General features: G+C 39.8%; 1 protein-coding gene and 1 non-coding gene across 5 annotated transcripts in view; both read left to right on the top strand.

Annotated features, from left to right (window-relative positions):
- The window catches only part of HAUS6 (HAUS augmin like complex subunit 6), a 53,175-nt gene extending 36,412 nt beyond the window's left edge, over window positions 1-16,763 (top strand). For all 4 annotated transcript variants that reach the window (XM_002707973.5, XM_008254372.4, XM_070052752.1 and 1 more), the window contains 5 exons: window positions 6,575-6,644; window positions 6,957-7,139; window positions 10,559-10,694; window positions 13,329-14,378; window positions 15,897-16,763. In XM_002707973.5, coding sequence (XP_002708019.2) covers window positions 6,575-6,644; window positions 6,957-7,139; window positions 10,559-10,694; window positions 13,329-14,378; window positions 15,897-15,958 — 1,501 coding nt within the window. In that variant the 3' untranslated portion in view covers window positions 15,959-16,763. The remainder of the gene's footprint in view (window positions 1-6,574; window positions 6,645-6,956; window positions 7,140-10,558; window positions 10,695-13,328; window positions 14,379-15,896) is intronic.
- On the top strand, window positions 6,363-6,493 carry LOC127485162 (small Cajal body-specific RNA 8). Its single transcript, XR_007912331.2, has one exon. It is a non-coding gene; the product is annotated as a small Cajal body-specific RNA 8 (non-coding RNA).
- Window positions 16,764-18,176: the final 1,413 nt, after the last annotated feature.

Raw genomic sequence — 18,176 nt, 5'->3', positions numbered from 1 at the left:
GGACACTGTGAAACTCAGAGTGAGGAACTTCATTTGAGTCTCCATGTCAGTGGAAGGAACTCAAGTACTTGAGTTATCATTTGCTGCTTCTCAGGCACATTAGCAGGGAGCTGGATCAGAAGTGTAGGAAGCAGGATTTATAGTAGCACTCAGATGTGGGATGCAGGTGTCTCATGAGGCAGCTTAACCAGCTGCACCACAATGCCCGCCACCCCACGTGTGAATACGTTTGAAACTGCTCTCTGTCTATTGAGTGTTCCAAGAGTTTGGAGGCTTTTGAGATCATCTAGTCTGATAATTTTCAGACTATCTTCTATAGAACCCTTTGATTCTATGGACGAATCTGATTTAGCTGGTGGTCAGTCTAAACCCTTTCCCATTTCAGCCTAAGTAGCTTGCTCTTATATCTATGTAATATATTAGGATATTTGATTACTCATTTGATAAATGCTTTAAGAAGAATTAGATGACTTCTGATGTAGTCTATCCCCAAAATTTAACCTACAGAAAACCTAGATCTAAATTTCTTCAGGAATATTCTCAATTTCTTTATTATCTGTTTTCTTTGTTTTTTCATCTTGGCTCTTAAAACTGATGATACATTATATAAGCAGAAAATCCATAGACTAAATGTCTACAATTTAATTGGGGAGTACTTTTGTTTGTTATTGAAATTAATTATTAATCAGTAACCAAACATAGACATACTCAAAAGATACCTTTTTTATTTTGTTTTTCTTTGTTTGCCCTTCCATCTAAATAGGTATCTTTCTGTACATCTTCTAGATGAGAGACAGATATGAAAATAATACATAGGAAACTTATAAAAAATTCTAAATTTTATTTTTTAATTTAAAAAGGTTTATTTATTTGAAAGAGTGACAGACCTGGAGAGATAGAGTCAAGGAGAGATTATCCATGCACAGGTTACTATCCAAATGGCTACAACATCTGGGTTTGGGCCAGGCTGAAACCAGGGGTCTTAGAACTTCATCTTAGTCTCCCATGTGGGTGGTAGGGGCCCAAACACTTGGATTATCCTCCATTGGTTTTCCCCGGGCTCATTAGCAGGGAACTGGATTGGAAACATAGCAGCCAGGACTCGTACCCATGTTCTCAAATGGGATCTTGGAATCAAATACAACTACTTAACCTGCTGTACTACAATGCCAGCCTAATTCTAAATTTTAAGTAAAGCACTGTTAATGCTATATCTGCTTAATAATAAGATAATAAGTTGAAACAGTATAATCAGAATCAAAACTTTCATGTGAAATTGAGCTATGGACAGTTGCCTCTGCAGTAACTTTTCAGTTCACAGGAACTCAGGACTAGTTGCAGAATCATGTTTTTATTCTTAAAACTGGATTTGATGTTGTTGATTTTCTGAGTACCTAAAAAAAAATAATGAAATCTGTGAAGACTTGATATTGAAGAGGTACTAAAGTTACTGCTTTGTTCTTCATTTACCCATATGTAACACTTGTTTTTACTATGTGCTAGAGGGATATAGTTAGTGCTTACCAGTCTTGATTATGATTTTGATTTGTCTTAGCTTGATAGAGTAAATTAAAACTTTTGATTAAGGTCTTTTACTAGACTGATGATTAGTGGGAATACTAAATTAACATATAAAGCAGATTTTATTTACTTATGTAAGATTTATTTATTTTCTTTAAAGGCAGAGTTACTGAGAGGCAGAGAGAGGGAGGTCTTCCATCTATTGATTCACTCCTCAAATGGCCCAATGGCCATAGCTGTGCCAGTCAGAAGCCAAGAGACAGGAGCTTCTTCTGGACCCTACGTGGATGCAGGGTCCCAAGCACTTTGGCCATCTTCCACTGCTTTCCCACGTGCTTTAGCAGGGAGCTAGATCAGAGTGTAGTAGCTGGGACTCAAACTGGCATCCATTTGGGATGCTGGTACTGCAGGTGGAGACTACCCACTGCATCAGAACACTGGCCCCACAGATTTTATTTATAATTCCATTGCACTTTAAGATTTTTTTTGGACAAATTTTATACAAAGTTATAATTTAAAATTCTGTAGGAACCAGATACTAAAAATTTTGAAACTTATCTTTTTTCTTTTTTTAAAGATTTTATTTATGTGTTTGAGAGGTAGAGTTACAGAGAAAGAGAGAAAGGCCTTCTATCCTCTGTTGTTTCACTCCCCAAATGGCTGCATTGGCCGGAACTGGGCTGATCTGAAGCCAGGAGCCAGGAGCTTCTTCCTGGTCTCCTATGTGGGTGCAGGGGCCAAAGGACTTGGGCCATCCTTCACTGCTTTCCCAGGCCATCAGCAGAGAGATGGATTGGAAGAGGAACAGCCGGGATATGAATCAGCGCCTCTATGGGATGCTGGCGCCGCAGGCAGAAGCTTAGCCTATCACATTACAGTGCTGGCCCTGAAAATTCTTAGGTTTAATTAAAATTTTTTTTGATTACCAGTGGAATCTCTTAATACAGGAAAAAGTAGTCACATTAATATTCTTTGTTATCTGCACTTATCCTCTTTTGAGCTCCTGAGGGTTTTTTTTTTTTTTAAGATTTATTATTTAAAGATTTTTGTTTAAAGTTTTTTTTTAAAGATTTATTTTTTTGAAAGGGAGAGTTACAGAGAGGGAGAGGCAGAAAAGAGCTTCCACCTGCTGGTTCACTCCTTAAATGGCTACAACAGCTGGGATTGGGCCATGATGAAACCAGGAGCCAAGGGCTTCATCCAGGTCTCTCAAGCATTTGGAATGTCTGCTGTTTTCCTAGGTGCATTATCAAGGAGCTGGATCAGAAGTGGAGCAGTCAGGTTGCCAATAGGTGCCAATATGGGATGCCAGCATTGCAGGAGGCAGCTTAATCATCTGCACCACAACGCTGGCCTGCTCCTGAGTCTTTTAATTGTTCTCTGATGCTTTATTTTAATTATAAGTTTGGGAAATTGAAGGTATAAAACTTTGGGTGGCAAGAGATACACGATTGATGGTATATAAAAGATTTTTACTGCTAGAAGACATAAAGAATTGAGGTTATAGGATGTGGAAGTAATCTTATTGCTCAGAATTTTTCATTACTAAAGGTATTTGTAATTAAATGTTTCATCAGTGATCACATCTTATGGATAGACTATAGTTAGAGAGGGTACCAGTTTTTGTAGTTCAATTGTTTTTGTGTGTGTTGGCATCATCTTACATTGCAAATAGTGTAATTATTTGGGAAATTCAAATATGGATGTGGTCAGTGTAACTATTCAATTAAAAACCATGGAAAGTATGTAGTTTTTAGAGTGTGTTGCTTATTAGCTCATTGATTTGCTGTTGTTATTCATAGGCACCAAATAGGAGTCTTCTATAAATCTCATTGCTGGTTTTAATCAGAATGCACTGATGTAAGCTACACCATCCTTATAGCCAAAATCCAGTGATTGGTAATGCCTTTGCTGTGTGCATTGTGGGCACAATCTTTCTTTGCAATCATTTTTGAGAGGGTTCCATATTTCTAGTGCTGGTGATGCTGTTCACTGTCTTTAACCTCTACTTTTCTTCTTTATTGCATTTCAAAGATGGGGCAATATATTACATACATGCCAGCTGAACACCTTTGAGTTAGAAATGTATTTCCAGTCTCATCGCTTTATCTTTTTATAACTTTTATCTATCCTTTCTTTGCTAATTGTATATTGTAACAATAGCAGCAAATAAAAATGAAAAATGATTGGCTAAAATTTCTAATAAATTACTAGTATTACTAGTAGGTGTTTTTTCTCAAGTTCTTTTCTAGGCTTTATATGCTAATCATGTAAATTTAGTTTTAACCAAAGTATAGATACAGTCATTCTAACATAAAAAATTTTCTAAACATTAGCTTCGTATAAGCAGTTTTGTGTGTATGTATATGTTTAATCAACATGTTAAAACTTTTTTTTTTCTTTCTTTCTTTTCTTTTTTTTTTTTTTTTTTTGGACAGGCAGAGTGGACAGTGAGAGAGAGACAGAGAGAAAGGTCTTCCTTTGCCATTGGTTCACCCTCCAATGGCCGCCACGGCCAGCGCGCTGTGGCCGTTGCACCGCGCTGATCCGATGGCAGGAGCCAGGTACTTATCCTGGTCTCCCATGGGGTGCAGGGCCCAAGTACTTGGGCCATCCTCCACTGCATTCCCTGGCCATAGCAGAGAGCTGGCCTGGAAGAGGGGCAACCGGGACAGAATCCGGCGCCCCGACCAGGACTAGAACCTAGTGTGCCTGCGCCGCAAGGTGGAGGATTAGCCTAGAGAGCCCTGGCGCCGGCCTAACATGTTAAAACTTTTCACTTGCAGTGTCTTTGCAAAATTGCATTTTATTTTTGTGTTTAGGTTTTACGTAATTTTTTTACTACTATGAAAAGTATGTCACTTGTTTCTTTTGGAAGTACCCTCACCTTAGGGTAACTTTCTACAAAAGGATCAATACCTTTTATTTTATTTTTATTTATTTATTTTTTAAGATTTATTTATTTGAAAGGGAGAGTTACAGAGAGGCAAAGAGAGAGAGGGGTCTTCCATTGTTGTTTCACTCTTCAAATGGCTGTAATGGCTGGAGCTGGGCCAATCTGAAGCCAGGAGCCAAGAGCTTCTTCTGGGTGTCTCATGTCGGTGCAGGAGTCCAAGCACTTGGGACAGCTTCTACTGCTTTCCCAGGCCATAGTAGAGAACTGGATCGGAAGTGGAGTAGCTGGGACTTGAACTGGTGCTCATAAGGGATGCTGGCACTGCAGGTGGCAGCATTACCTGCTACGCCAAAGTGCCAGCCCCAACCTTTATGTTTCAGGTTAGGATTTCATGGGCTTCAGTGTTGGCATGGCAATTGGATATAGAGTTAAGACAGCCAGGGCTGCTTTAAAATTGTCTTGTGTTGTTATGTTAGTAGGGTTAATGGCATATTGCCCATTCAGAATTGGGGGGTGGGGAGGGTATAAAATATACTTCCATTATTGTCTATTCAAAGTTTCACAAGAATTATTTAAATAGACACATTTGTTGTCACCTGTGGAAGCTTATCTTCAAGGGATGTTTACTCATTGATTTGGTCAGTCTTTCAAATACTTAATACATGCATTGTTCTCTCAAGCATTACATTAGCTCCTGGCAATAAGCTTTGTCCTCACCATCTAGTGGTAGTACCTTAGTACATTAATTCAGAGAACGCTGGCTGTGTTTTGAAGGGCTTTGTGGTAATTTCAATGTAAAATTTTTGCTAAAATTAAGATAAAATATCTCTAAATGAGTGATCCTTCGCTTTTGATATCTTGGTTATCTCCTGTTAATGCTGAATTAAAGTGTCAGTGATTGCAATGATTTTGAATTATGTTTGGCATATAGATAAGGATTCCAAGAGTATGTGGTTTTTAAAAGTTTTAAAAATTATATTTGCTATTATGTAAAATATTTGCACAGTTGTTAATTTTGTTCCTGTGGCTATGCAAAGAAAGCAAAGCACCAAGATACTTGCTGTTGAAAGTGGACTCGGCATACCGGGTTCTAGTCCCGGTTGGGGCGCCGGATTCTGTCCCGGTTGCCCCTCTTCCAGGCCAGCTCTCTGCTATGGCCCGGGAGTGCAGGGGAGGATGGCCCAAATGCTTGGGCCCTGCACCCCATGGGAGACCAGGAGAAGCACCTGGCTCCTGCCTTCAGATCAGCACGGTGCACCGGCTGCAGCGCGCCGGCCGCAGCGGCCATTGGAGGGTGAACCAACGGCAAAGGAAGACCTTTCTCTCTGTCTCTCTCTCTCACTTTCCACTCTGCCTGTCAAAAAAAAAAAAAAAAAAAAAAAAAAAAGAAAAAAGAAAGCAAAGCACCAAGATACTTGCTATTGAAAGTGGACTCTTCATAATCCTGTCATTCATATTGCTAGAGTAGAAAAGATTTTGGTCTTTGAGTTTCATAGATCTTTCAAGATCTAAGAAGTTGCTTTCAGCTTATTCTTTTAAGGTTTTTAAAATTAATAACATAATTAGTGTGAAAAGATGGATGAGGTTTTAATGTTTATCCAAAGGGGCAGGGAATTTTAAAATATTAAGGAATATGATATACAGCATGCAGTAAACTAAAATTCTGAAGAACTGTATGATTTTATTGTGTATGTAATATACTTACTTTAGAGAAAAATTTAGCATAGAATAAACTGATGTTGGACATGAAATATCAAAAGAATCTTAAAGGCTTTGCTACAGTGAAATTGTATGGACTATGAAGACATTATAATAATGTGAATCTAGTTAATTCAATTTGTTTTTAACATGTACTCAAGTTTTTGAGTGTACACCAAGCTATTTAACCCTTTTAAAAAATACTATAGAGTTAAAAAATATAGCAGGTAAGTAAAACATTCATAATTGGGAGGCTGATACACAAATTGAGCTGAGGTACTGCTCTGATTGTCACGATGCCTCCCTAGAATAAACTGCCTTTTGATGACCGGAACGAATTGAGAGAAATCGTAACGGACAGATACGGGGCAGACAGTTTGTTTAGAATATTTAGGTGCATTAGGTGAATGGAGTTCTTTCTTGTTTACAACTTGGATTTGTCTTCTATTTTCCTTTTAGCCCTGCCTCTTCTTTTCTGTTGCAGCCAGCTTCATCATTAGACAAAAACAATGTTTCTCTACTTGAAAAGGTACATTTCAATATATTTTTCAATTAATGCTGACTGTACCAAATTATGATAAAGTATTTTAATTGCTTTTACAGATTAATTACATATAATTCTGTTTTAACATTTCCTAGTATTTGCATGTTATCATTTCTATTTACACTGTGGCTAAGTGGGAATAGCAGGTTTGTTTAATTTTGTCAATGAAGATGTAATTTCACGATAATATTAACAGCCTTTTATAGATTCATGATAACTCAGCAGATTCTAATGAAGAAAGCCTCTAGATGAGGCTTGATTAGTAAGGTTTTAACATTACATGTCTGTCTTCTTTAGGACACAAAGATGAGAACTCCCAAAGAGAAAAATGAAATAATTTCTAAGAAAACATCAGAGTTCGAAGTGGAAGATTCTCTGTTACCAAATATTGCAAAAGATACAGAGAGTAGTGCATTTGGAGTGTCTGTGCCTGCCAACAGTGATCCATTCCAAAAAGAGCAAGATCATCTGGTAGAAGAGGTTAGAGAATGTCTTTAATATGTATACTTAAATATTTAATTTTCTGATACTGTGATCAGAAATAAAATAGAATTACTTGTTGATTAACTTGGGTAATTTGAGGGAAAGAAGTTTACAGATATTAAAAATCTGGATTAAAGCAAAATTGGTCCTCCTGAAAAGTAGAAATTAAGTTTATATAAATGGCCAGTGCTATGGCTCAATAGGCTAATCCTCCGCCTGCAGCGCCGACACCCTGGGTTCTAGTCCTGGTCAGGGTGCTGGATTCTGTCCCGGTCGCTCCTCTTGCTGTCCAGCTCTCAGCTATGGCCCGGGAGTGCAGTGGAGGATGGCCCAAGTCCTTGGGCCCTGCACCTGCATGGGAGACCAGGAGAAGCACCTGGCTCCTGGCTTCGGATCAGTGCAGTGTGTTGGCCGCAGAGGCCATTGGAGGGTGAACCAACGGAAAAGGAAGACCTTTCTCTCTGTCTCTCTCTCACTGTCCACTCTGCCTGTCAAAAAAAAAAAAGTTTATATAAACTTCTTTAGTTAAGATCACATCCATGGTTTAGAACCCACTGACCTTTCTACTATAAATTCACCAAAAGCTGTATATTCTACACGTATAATACATGAATAATACTTTGGGGATTAACAATTACATAAATTACTTGAAAAATGCAACCAATATACTTTGTTAATATTATCTGTTGCTTAGCTGAGCTTCCTTTTTTGAATATTTGAATAAAAATATGCGATATATTATCACTGAATGAAGGTTTTGTTGCTTTTGCTTCCTAAATATTTCAAATATGGCAGAATGCTTTGTTGTTTATGAACTTGATTTTCCTAATCAATCTTGTCATTTCACACTATTCTGCTTTTCACTAGTGACTACATAATACTATATAGCTCAGTACTTAACAGACTCAGTTTATGAAATTAAATATACCATTCATTGTTATTTTTATAGTGTTTTGCATAACATCCCTTATCGTTGTTTGAATTTGATTAAGCAGCCAGAAAATAAGTCAGTTACTCTTTATTTTTGAAAGACTGAAAGAAACATTTGGTTTCATATGTATTGGTGTTGGAGTTCTCTCCTTTGTCCCAGACCTGGTTCAAGTAAAGGAACATTGTCCGTATAAGAGAACTGGATGTCAGTGATTTTCCTTGATTGTCACGAGAAGACTTGTTTCATAGCCCCTAAATACTTTTAAATTTTTAAAGTTCTATTGATTCTCCTTATTGATTCTACATTGAAGAAAAGATGAATAGCCTTTTTTGTTTGATAATTATGGAAGAAAAGGTGCCTTTTCTGGTTGAAAAGATTTAGATTAGCAGTAGGATAGGATGAAATAGGAGAGTCCTACAGTCCCATAAAGCTCTGAAAGTAAAGTAAAATTAATGTTCTTTGATAGTATTTATAGCAAGAGATATTATTTGAATTCCACGCAGTTATGTTTTTTGTTGGTAGAGAAGCCTTCTCTGTTCTTGGGCTAGTTTGATTATAGTCTCAAGAAAGGGCTATTTTCATATTTTATACATTTTTAAGGTTTATTTATTTATTTGAAAGACAGAGTTACAGAGGCAGAGGCAGAGAAAGAGAGGTCTTCCATCTGTTGTTTTACTCCCCAAGTGGCCCCAATGACCGGAGCCAGTCTGAAGCCAGGAGCCAGGAGCTTCTTCTGGATCTCCCATGTGGTTGCAGCGGCCCAAGGACTCGGACCATCTTCCACTGCTTTCCCAGGACATAACAGAGAGCTGGCTGGAAAGTGGAGCAGCTGGGATTCAAACCAGCGCCCATATGGGATGCTGGCACTGCAGGCAATGGCTTTTACCTGCTAACACCACAGCGCCAACCCCCAGACAGCAGCTTTACCCGTTACACCACAATACTGGCCCCTACACTTTCTTTTCTGTATTTTAGTATGTATCCTTATGCCTTGTACAGTAATTTAGATCTGATAATGAAGTTTCTTACAAAGAAACAAGTTGTCAGTGTATTCTGTTTGTTAATAGAGGTATTATTGTGAAAGTAGGAGAAAAGTATGTATGCTTTAAAAGTAGTCATTTTAGTATATACAGAGTTGTCAAGCTCAAAGATGTGACAGAGGGTCCAGCATTGTGGTGTAGTGGGTTAAGCCACCACCTGCAACACTGGCATCCTATGTGGGTGCCACTTTTGAGTCCCGGCTGCTCTACTTCCAATCCAGCTCCCTGCTAATGTGCTTGGGAAGGCAGCAGAGGATGCCCCAAGTGCTTGGACCCCTGATCCCACATGTGAGATCTGGATGGAGCTTCCGCCTCTTAACTTTGGCCTTGTTCAGCTCCAGCCATTGTGGCCATTTGGGGAGTGAACTAGCAGGTGGAAAATTCTCTCTCTTTGTCTCTCCCTCTCTTTCTGTAACTCTGTCTTTCAAATAAATAAAATAAAAGTTAAAAAAAAAAAAAAAAGATGTGTTAGGTAACAGCTTAGGACATTATGCAGTCAAAACTGCTCCTAAATCTTTCCTTGTATAAAAATTCTTATCTAAGGGCTGGTGTTATTGTACAGTGGGTTAAGCCACTACCTACGACACTGTCATCTCATATAGGAGCGCTGGTTCAAGTCCTGGCTGTTCCACTTCTGATCCACCTCCTTGCTATTGTGCTTTGGAGAAGAGCAGGTGGTGGCAAGTACCTTGACTCCCTCCACACAAGTGGGAGACCGAAATGTCATTCCAGGCTCTTAGCTTCAGCCTGGTCCATCCCTGTTTGTTGCTGCCATTTGGGGAGTGAACCAGCACATGGAAGATTGATCTCTTTCTCTCCCTCCCTACTTTCCTCCCTCTCTTCTCTCTGTCACTCTGCCTTTCAAATAAATAAATTTTTTTGTAAGATTTATTTATTTATTTGAAAGAGAGTTACACTGAGAGAGGAGAGGCAGAGAGAGAGAGAGAGAGAGACGTCTTCCATCCGATGGTTCACTCCTCAAATAGCCGCAACAGCCGGAGCTGCGCCGATCGGAAGCCAGGAGCCAGGTCTCCCACGTGAGTGCAGGGGCCCAAGGACTTGGGCCATCTTCTACTGCTTTCCCAAGCCATAGCAGGGAGCTGGACAGGAAGTAGAGCAGCCGGGTCTTGAACCAGCAACCATATGGGATGCCAGTGCTTCAGGCCAGGGCATTAACCCACTGCGCCACAGCGCCAGCCCCAATAAATAAATCTTAAAAAAAAAAATCTTACCTGTTTTCTTCTTTATAATGGGCTATCTACTTTAGATAAAGAAAAAATCACTTTATAGGATTGTACCTACATTATCTGTATCTGGGAACTTCATTGTTGCTCTTTTTTTGTGCCATATGTTAAAAGTTGCTGACTGTGAAGTGTTCACTCTTAAGGTTTTTGCTGCATTCTACCAATGGGCGTGGTCATTTTTGTTTTTCCTTTCTGTTTTAGGTTGCAAAAGCAGTTTTATCTGATTCACCACAGCTCTCTGAAGGAAAAGAAGTAAAATTAGAGGAACTGATTGACTCTCTAGTTTCTAACCCCTTCTTAACAAGGAACCAAATTCCCCGAACTCCAGAAAACTTAAGTAAGTTAGTGATGCTTTTTTTTTTTCTTTCTTTCTTAGACATGAACACTGTTAGAATCATGGCCTGATAGATTTATCGGGACATTGAAAGCTCTTTTCTGTATCTTGGCTCTTTATTTGTTCTGTGGTAAGGAACTTTTACTGAATTATTAAGTGTGTGCACTCTCGTTTACACAGCAGTCTTTCAGCAGTATTATTTTGTGGCTTTACTAGACTTAGTATACAGAGGTAAAATTAGCCCTGATAATAAACATTCTTAAAATTTTAGCAGGAGAGAGAAAGAAAGGGAAAGAGAGAGCGTTAAATAGAGAGCTTCCATTTGCTGGTTCACTTCTCATATCTACAACAGCTGGGGCTGAAGCTGGAATGTGAGAACCCTATTACTTGAGCTATCACGCCTGCCTTCCAGGATGTGCATTGGTGGAAAATTGGAGTCAGGAGTTCGAGTCAGGAATTGAACCTAGGAATTCCCATATGGGATGCAACTGTCTTAATGACTAGGCTAAATACTAACTCTGATAGTACACAATTTTGTTGTTTTTTTTCTGGAAAGTATTTTATTTGACTATTTAAAAAAAATCTGGCCTCTAGAACTGTCCTGTGATCTACATTTAGACCCTTAAAGGCTGTGTTTTCCCAATCAGTAACCAGAAGCATCAACCAAAGACTAGTGTGCATAGATCTTTACCCCTGGAAAACTAGTGAGACTGCTGAACACTTTTTTTCCTGTTAATTAAAATTTGTATAGTCAGAGTTCTAATATTAGTGTCCCTATGTAGGCAGATCATCTTGATCAAATGATTAAATATATTTTTATTTTATTTTATTTTTTTAAAAGATTTATTTATTTATTTGAAAGTCAGAGTTACACGGAGAGAGGAGAGGCAGAGAGAGAGAGAGAGCGGTCTTCCATCCGATGGTTCACTCCCTAGATGGCCACAACAGCTACAGCTGCGCCGATCTGAAGCCAGGAGCCAGGAGCTTCTTCTGGGTCTCCCACGTGGGTGCAGGGGCCCAAGGACTTGGGCCATCCTTTACTGCTCTCCCAGGCCATAGCAGAGAGCTGGATCGGAAGAGGAGCAGCTGGGACTAGAACTGGCACCCATATGGGATGCCAGCGCTTCAGGCCAGGGCGTTAACCCACTGCGTCACAGCACCGGCCCCAGGGTTCTTTGCTTTTAAAAGTGTTTTGAACTTTATGGCACTTAAGTTGAGATATAAAGTGTATATTTAAAATTTTTATCTTCATTTTATTTTCGATGACCTTTTAAAAATTATTTATTCATATATATTTGAAAGGCAGAGAGAGGGGCCTGTGCCACGGCTCAATAGGCTAATCCTCCACCTGTGGCGCCGGCACTCCGGGTTCTAGTCCCGGTTGGGGCACCGGATTCTGTCCCGGTTGCCCCTCTTCCAGGCCAGCTCTCTGCTGTGGCCCGGGAGTGCAGTGGAGGATGGCCCAAGTACTTGGGCCCTGCACCCCATGGGAGACCAGGAGAAGCACCTGGCTCCTGCCTTCAGATCAGCACGGTGCGCCGGCCACAGCGCGCCAGCCGCGGTGGCCATTGGAGGGTGAACCAACAGCAAAAAGGAAGACTTTTCTCTCTCTGTCTCTCTCTCTCACTGTCCACTCTGCCTGTCAAAAAAAAAAAAAAAAAAAAAAAAAAAAAGACAGAGAAAGAGCTCTTCCACCCACTGGTTCACCCCCCAAATGCCTGAAACAGTAATGGTTGAAGTAAGGAGCCCAAAATCAGTCTGGTACCCAAATACTTGAGCTATCATCTGCTGCCTTTCAGATGCACATTAGCAGGAAGCTGGATCAGCAGCAGAGGTAGAACTTGAGACTAGGCACTCCTATGTGGGATGTGGGTGCTCCAAGTGGAGACTTAAATGCTGTGCCAAATGCTCACCCTCCATGAACTTTTTTTTTCCTTGATAGGCAGAGTTAGACAGTGAGAGAGACAGAGAGAAAGGTCTTCCTTCTGTTGGTTCACCCCCTAAATGGCCACTATGGCCGGTGTGCTGCGCCGATCCGAAGCCAGGAGCCAGGTGCTTCCTCCTGGTTTCCTATGCGGGTGCAGGACCCAAGCACTTGGGCCATCCTCCACTGCCTTCCCAGGCCACAGCAGAGAGCTGGCCTGGAAGGGGAGCAACCAGGACAGAATCTGGCGCCCCAACCGGGACTAGAACCCAGAGTGCCGGCGCCGTAGGTGGAAGATTAGCCTAGTGCACCGCAAGCGCCGGCACTCCATGAGCTTTTTCAAGTACCCTCATTCCTCTGATTACTATCTGGTCCATTATGTTAAAAGGTTGCCAAGTCCTGGCCTAGATCAACAACAAAATGAATTATATGTGGAACTCAGGTGTGCTATGTAAAAGTCTGTGTGTATTTTAGGAACACTTTTGTTATATGTGTTTGCCTGTGTATGTTCATTTGGAGATAGTTTTTTGATATTGTTGAGGTTTGTTATTTAGTGGAGGCTTGTCAAAACCACTGTATTTTTTGAAACACAAACTAAGTCAATAGCGTTACCTTCAGTACTAGAAATGTTTTAATTGCACGCTGTATGTTTGAGATTAGTAAATTTTGTTTTTATTTTAAGTAAATTTTCTTTTTTCTCCTCCTTCAATTAGTAACTGAAATTAAGACCTCATGGAGAAAAGCTATTGAAGTGGAAGATAACGGAAATGTAGAACCAATTCTAATGGATACTGAACATAAAGAAGTATTGTCAGAATCTTTACCTGTGTTACATGATCAAAGAGAATTTAGCATGGCCTGTTTCCTCTCACCAACCACTGTGTCAGATTTTGGTCCATCTCATTTGTCAGGAGAGAAAGTTGTTTCAGATTGCCTTAGTGGTACACCCCAGAAGCATCTGGAGACCCATCCCATAGGTGAATCACCAGCACAAAATCAGTCAGATTTGTTAAATAGGAAAATAACTTGCAAACAAGAAGTGGGATGTGCAGCTTTACCCACCAAACTTTCAGAAAGTAGCCAAATAGAGACATTTTCCCCTGCTGTAGGTGGTAGGACAGATGTGATGGGTAGCAGGGGAGAAGACTATGTTAAAATATTGGACCACTCACAAACTTCTTATGATGAACCTTCCATGCATAAAACCATGTTATGGAACTCTTTTCAAATATCAAGTGGTATTAGTTCCAAGAGTTTAAAGGATATGGATTTTGGGATATTACATGAAACTCTTCCTGAAGAAGTTGGTCACTTAAGTCTTAATAGTTCCTGTAGTTCAGAGACTAGTTTTAAAGTGGAACCTCAGAGTCCTGCACACAGTGGCATTTTTCCAGCAGATACTCTGGGAGAAAGACGGACTACTCCAGAATCAGACTTCAGTTTACAGGCTATTTGCAGTAGTTTTGAGGCTCGGAAGAAATCTCTTTCCAAGAAAAGAGAAGAATTGTACCTCTCTACTCCTGAAATACTTGAAAGACACAAACCAGAATTGAGCCCTACTCAGCAAAACATGCAAGCAGATGATTTGCTTAGCTTTCTGGGCACTCATGATTTGCACAGTGACTATTCAAAACCATCTTTACGTGTGTCCCTTGGTGAAAGAAAACGGTCTCTTTCACCACTAATTAAGTTTTCTCCAGTGCAGCAAAGATTGAAGAGCACAATACCATGTGGTCTTGGAGAATTTCTGCCAAATTTAAAAGGTAAGATTTTGCTAGATCTGTGCCTATGCACTTGTGGGAAGTTTTCCTTGGCATACAAATTATATATAGTGAATGTTGCATGACAAAATGCGCTTCTGATTCTTTCACCTTCTAGGATGAAAAGAGTGAATTCTCATCTTATGCATATATTTGGGAACTCTGTTGATACATTAATTTACAATTGACTTTGGGCCATGGGTGGGAAAAATCCCCCAAAACCTGAATCTTACTGCTTAAAGTATATCAGAAATCTTCTAGTAGGGTGGAAGATGGTTTTCAAAATGTTTAGAAATACTGTTTTACTGTTGTAATGGTATAATACCTGTGATTTGCTTTGAAGGAAATTTGGTAGTGGGCAGATGAGAACAAAACAAAACGAGATTGGTCTGTGTATGAATTTCCGAGGGTTTCTGTAACAAAGTACCACAAACTGAATGGCTTAACAGCAATTTATTGTCTCTGGAGACATTAAATTATAGAGGCTGAGTCTCAAATCAGGGTCTTGGCAAGGCCATGTTCCTTCTGAAACTGCCAGCACACGCTTCTTTTGTTGTCTCTTCCAGCCTTTGGTAGCCTCAGGCTTTCCTTCACTTGTGACAGTGTAGCTCTTATCTCTGCCTCCATCATCAAATGGTGTTCTTCCCTTGTGTCTCTTAAAAGGAATTAGCCGGCCGGCGCCGCAGCTCACTAGGCTAATCCTCCGCCTAGCGGCGCCGGCACACCGGGTTCTAGTCCTGGTCGGGGCGCCGGATTCTGTCCCGGTTGCCCCTCTTCCAGGCCAGCCCTCTGTTGTGGCCAGGGAGTGCAGTGGAGGATGGCCCAAGTGCTTGGGCCCTGCACCCCATGGGAGACCAGGAAAAGCACCTGGCTCCTGGCTCCTGCCATCGGATCAGCATGGTGCGCCGGCCGCAGCGGCCATTGGAGGGTGAACCAACGGCAAAGGAAGACCTTTCTCTCTGTCCCTCTCTCTCACTGTCCACTCTGCCTGTCAAAAAAAAAAAAAGAAAAAAAAAAGAAAAAAGGAATTAGCCATATTAGTGTTGTATCTGAAATGACTCTCTTTCCAAATAAATCACACTCTGGGATTAGTATTTCAATATACCTTACTGGGGGACACAATTCAACCAATAACAGTTAGTGTTAATAATTGTTGAAGCAAGGTGGTAGTTACCTTAGAGTAATCATAATTCTTTTGACTTAGTATGCTTGATAATTTCTATCATAGATAGTTAAAAACTAGCTCTTAACAGTATGTTAGGACAGATATGGGTCTGATAATACAGGTTTATTATATATCTATGATTTGCCCATGATAATTAAAAAACTGGTATGTTGAAAAGTTTTCTAGGAACAATGTACTGATCTCTAAAGAAAAGATACTTCAGTGAGAATTCTAGTAACTTTGTAGTTGAGAATGAATATTTTACTAGATTGAAATTTGCTACTACTTGGAATCTGTCCTACTTATTTTTCTTTATAATGTTTTCTTATCCCTTTTTTAAAAAATCACTTTTGCAGAAGAAGAGATCTTGGGAAAGAGCCTTGATGCAGAAGAACCTCCATCTGACTTGACAACTTGAAGCAGTTCCCAATTAATATAACATGATGCACTTAAAGGGAAACTTTGTTATGGAACAGAAACTGATTTATAACTTAAATACACATTGGAAGTGTAACAGTCTTTTTCAAGATCTAGAAATTGTAAATGCTTTTTAGCCGTCTGTAATGTTTTTAGGTAAAGAAAGTGTATTTGGATTTCGTCTTTGTAGGGAGATGGGGTTGAGATGTGAAACAGAAGGAAAGCAAATGTCAAAGTTGTGGGAAACCATTTTGACTTGAATAATCTTGAAAGTATTAAGTAAGTGACAAAAGTAGTAGTTTAAATTATGGAATTATAGTTTCAGTTAATTGAAATAAGGATGACTAGTTTTGGTATACTTTATTAAGTGGTTAATATAATAGCCATTGAATATACTGATCTTTCATTTTTAGAGAAACCACTTTTATTAGATCTTTATGAAACATTCTTGTCCTAACCCAAAAAAAGTGAGAAAAGTGGTATCTTGGGATATGTTGGCAAGATGACAGATTTTAAAATTGGGAAAGCTCTAAACAGGATTAATGATTATTCAAGTAGATTGATCCTGAGAAATGGTGTTTGATGGAATAAAGTGCACGTGAAGATAAGTGAAGATGGGGGCAGGATGAATTTGTAAAAAAGGTGGAAGCAGGTGACTAGACACCTAAGGAACGTTATCAACTTATAAATCCATTCAGTGGGTTGTCCATTAGATTTGTATTTAGTCTAATTTAGACATTGAGAGTTTAATTTAATCCTAGTTTTATATTTTAACAAAAATATAAATTAAAAATTAATGAGCCTGTTTTGTTGTTGTTGTTATTCTTTTGCAAGGTGGGGATGCTGTTTTCAGGAACTTAGCTAGTTTCTATTGTTTACTGCTCAAAGCCATTAACATTTTCTGCTACCTGTGCAGGGTTGGGGAATGTCTGGCCTGCAGGCCATAGAGGGCTTGCAAAATAATTTGGTCTAGTCCTGCCAAGGCAACTGCAGGCAAGACTTGAAGTTAACTAAATTTATAGCAGGCTAATTTTTAAGTTGATAATGGCCCCTGGCAGAGAAAAAGTTCCCCACCTCTGCCTTATAGAATAGCCCCCGAATAACTTGAGAAAACTGAATGTGGGGTAAAATAACTTGTAATGCATGTATAGTCCGGCCTAACTGCATGATGCCCTGTAGCCCAGAAGTCTTGTCTGTATCTAAGTGGACACATGCCATTGCCTTCTGTAAACCAAGTGGAATGAAATAGGCACTGCCAGGGTGATGGCACATATAGTACCTTCTGTAGAGCCCTAGATCGTAAACATGAAATAAAACTAGTAATGAGAGAATAGCTGGGAGTTCCAGAAGGAGACTGGCCTAATAGTTCATCTCTCTTCACTTATCTCAGATTGACTTTCTTTAAGTTGTTTGTTGTGTTCCAGTTTGAAGACCAGTCTTAATGTAAGAAGAGAGAGAAGAAAGCACTTCAACTATCCTTTTCGCTATGGAGAAGAAAGAGGAAGAGAAAATCTGAAGTGTTACATTCCTTTATTAATATAACAAATTAGAGACTCTGCCACTTTACCAAGAAACCATTCTCTAGTCTGCTTTATGCAAAATCATTATCCAAAATGAGTGTGTTAGGGAGGAGATACATATTAGCATCTGAAAAGTGTGGAGGCCATTGTTAGATACTTAATACATATTTCATTTAGCTGTTGTAACTTTAAGATTGCAGTTATACCTGTTTTAAAAATAATTTACTGAGCTAGCAAGCTTAAATGACTTTCTAAGAGAGGTTGGGTGTTTTGGCACAGCGGGTTAAGCCATTGCTTGAGATGCCTGCATCCCATATTGGAGTGCTGGTTTGAGTCTCAGCTACTTGCTTCCTATCTAGTTTCTTGTGAAAGTGCCTGGGAAGGAAGAGATTATGGCCTAAACACTTGGCATTTTTCTTTTTTTAAGATTTATTTATTCAAAAGGCAGAGTTACAGAGAGGCAGATAGAAAGAGACAGGTCTTCCATCTGCTAGTTCAGTCCCCAGTTGGCTGCAATGGCCAGAGATGGGCCAATCCAAAGCCAGGAGACTGGAGCTTCTTCCAGGTCTCCTACACTGGTTTAGGGTCCCAAACACTTGGGCCATCTTCCACTGCTTTCCCAGGCCATAGCAGAGAGCTGGATTGGAAGTGGAGCAGCCAGGACTTGAACTGGTGCGCATATGGGATGCTGGCACTGCA

Source organism: Oryctolagus cuniculus, chromosome 1, assembly GCF_964237555.1.
Source record: "Oryctolagus cuniculus chromosome 1, mOryCun1.1, whole genome shotgun sequence".
In the NCBI taxonomy this organism is placed as follows: Eukaryota; Metazoa; Chordata; class Mammalia; order Lagomorpha; family Leporidae; genus Oryctolagus; species Oryctolagus cuniculus.
Note: the sequence above shows the minus strand (reverse complement) of the source record. Positions and strands in the feature narration are given on the sequence as shown.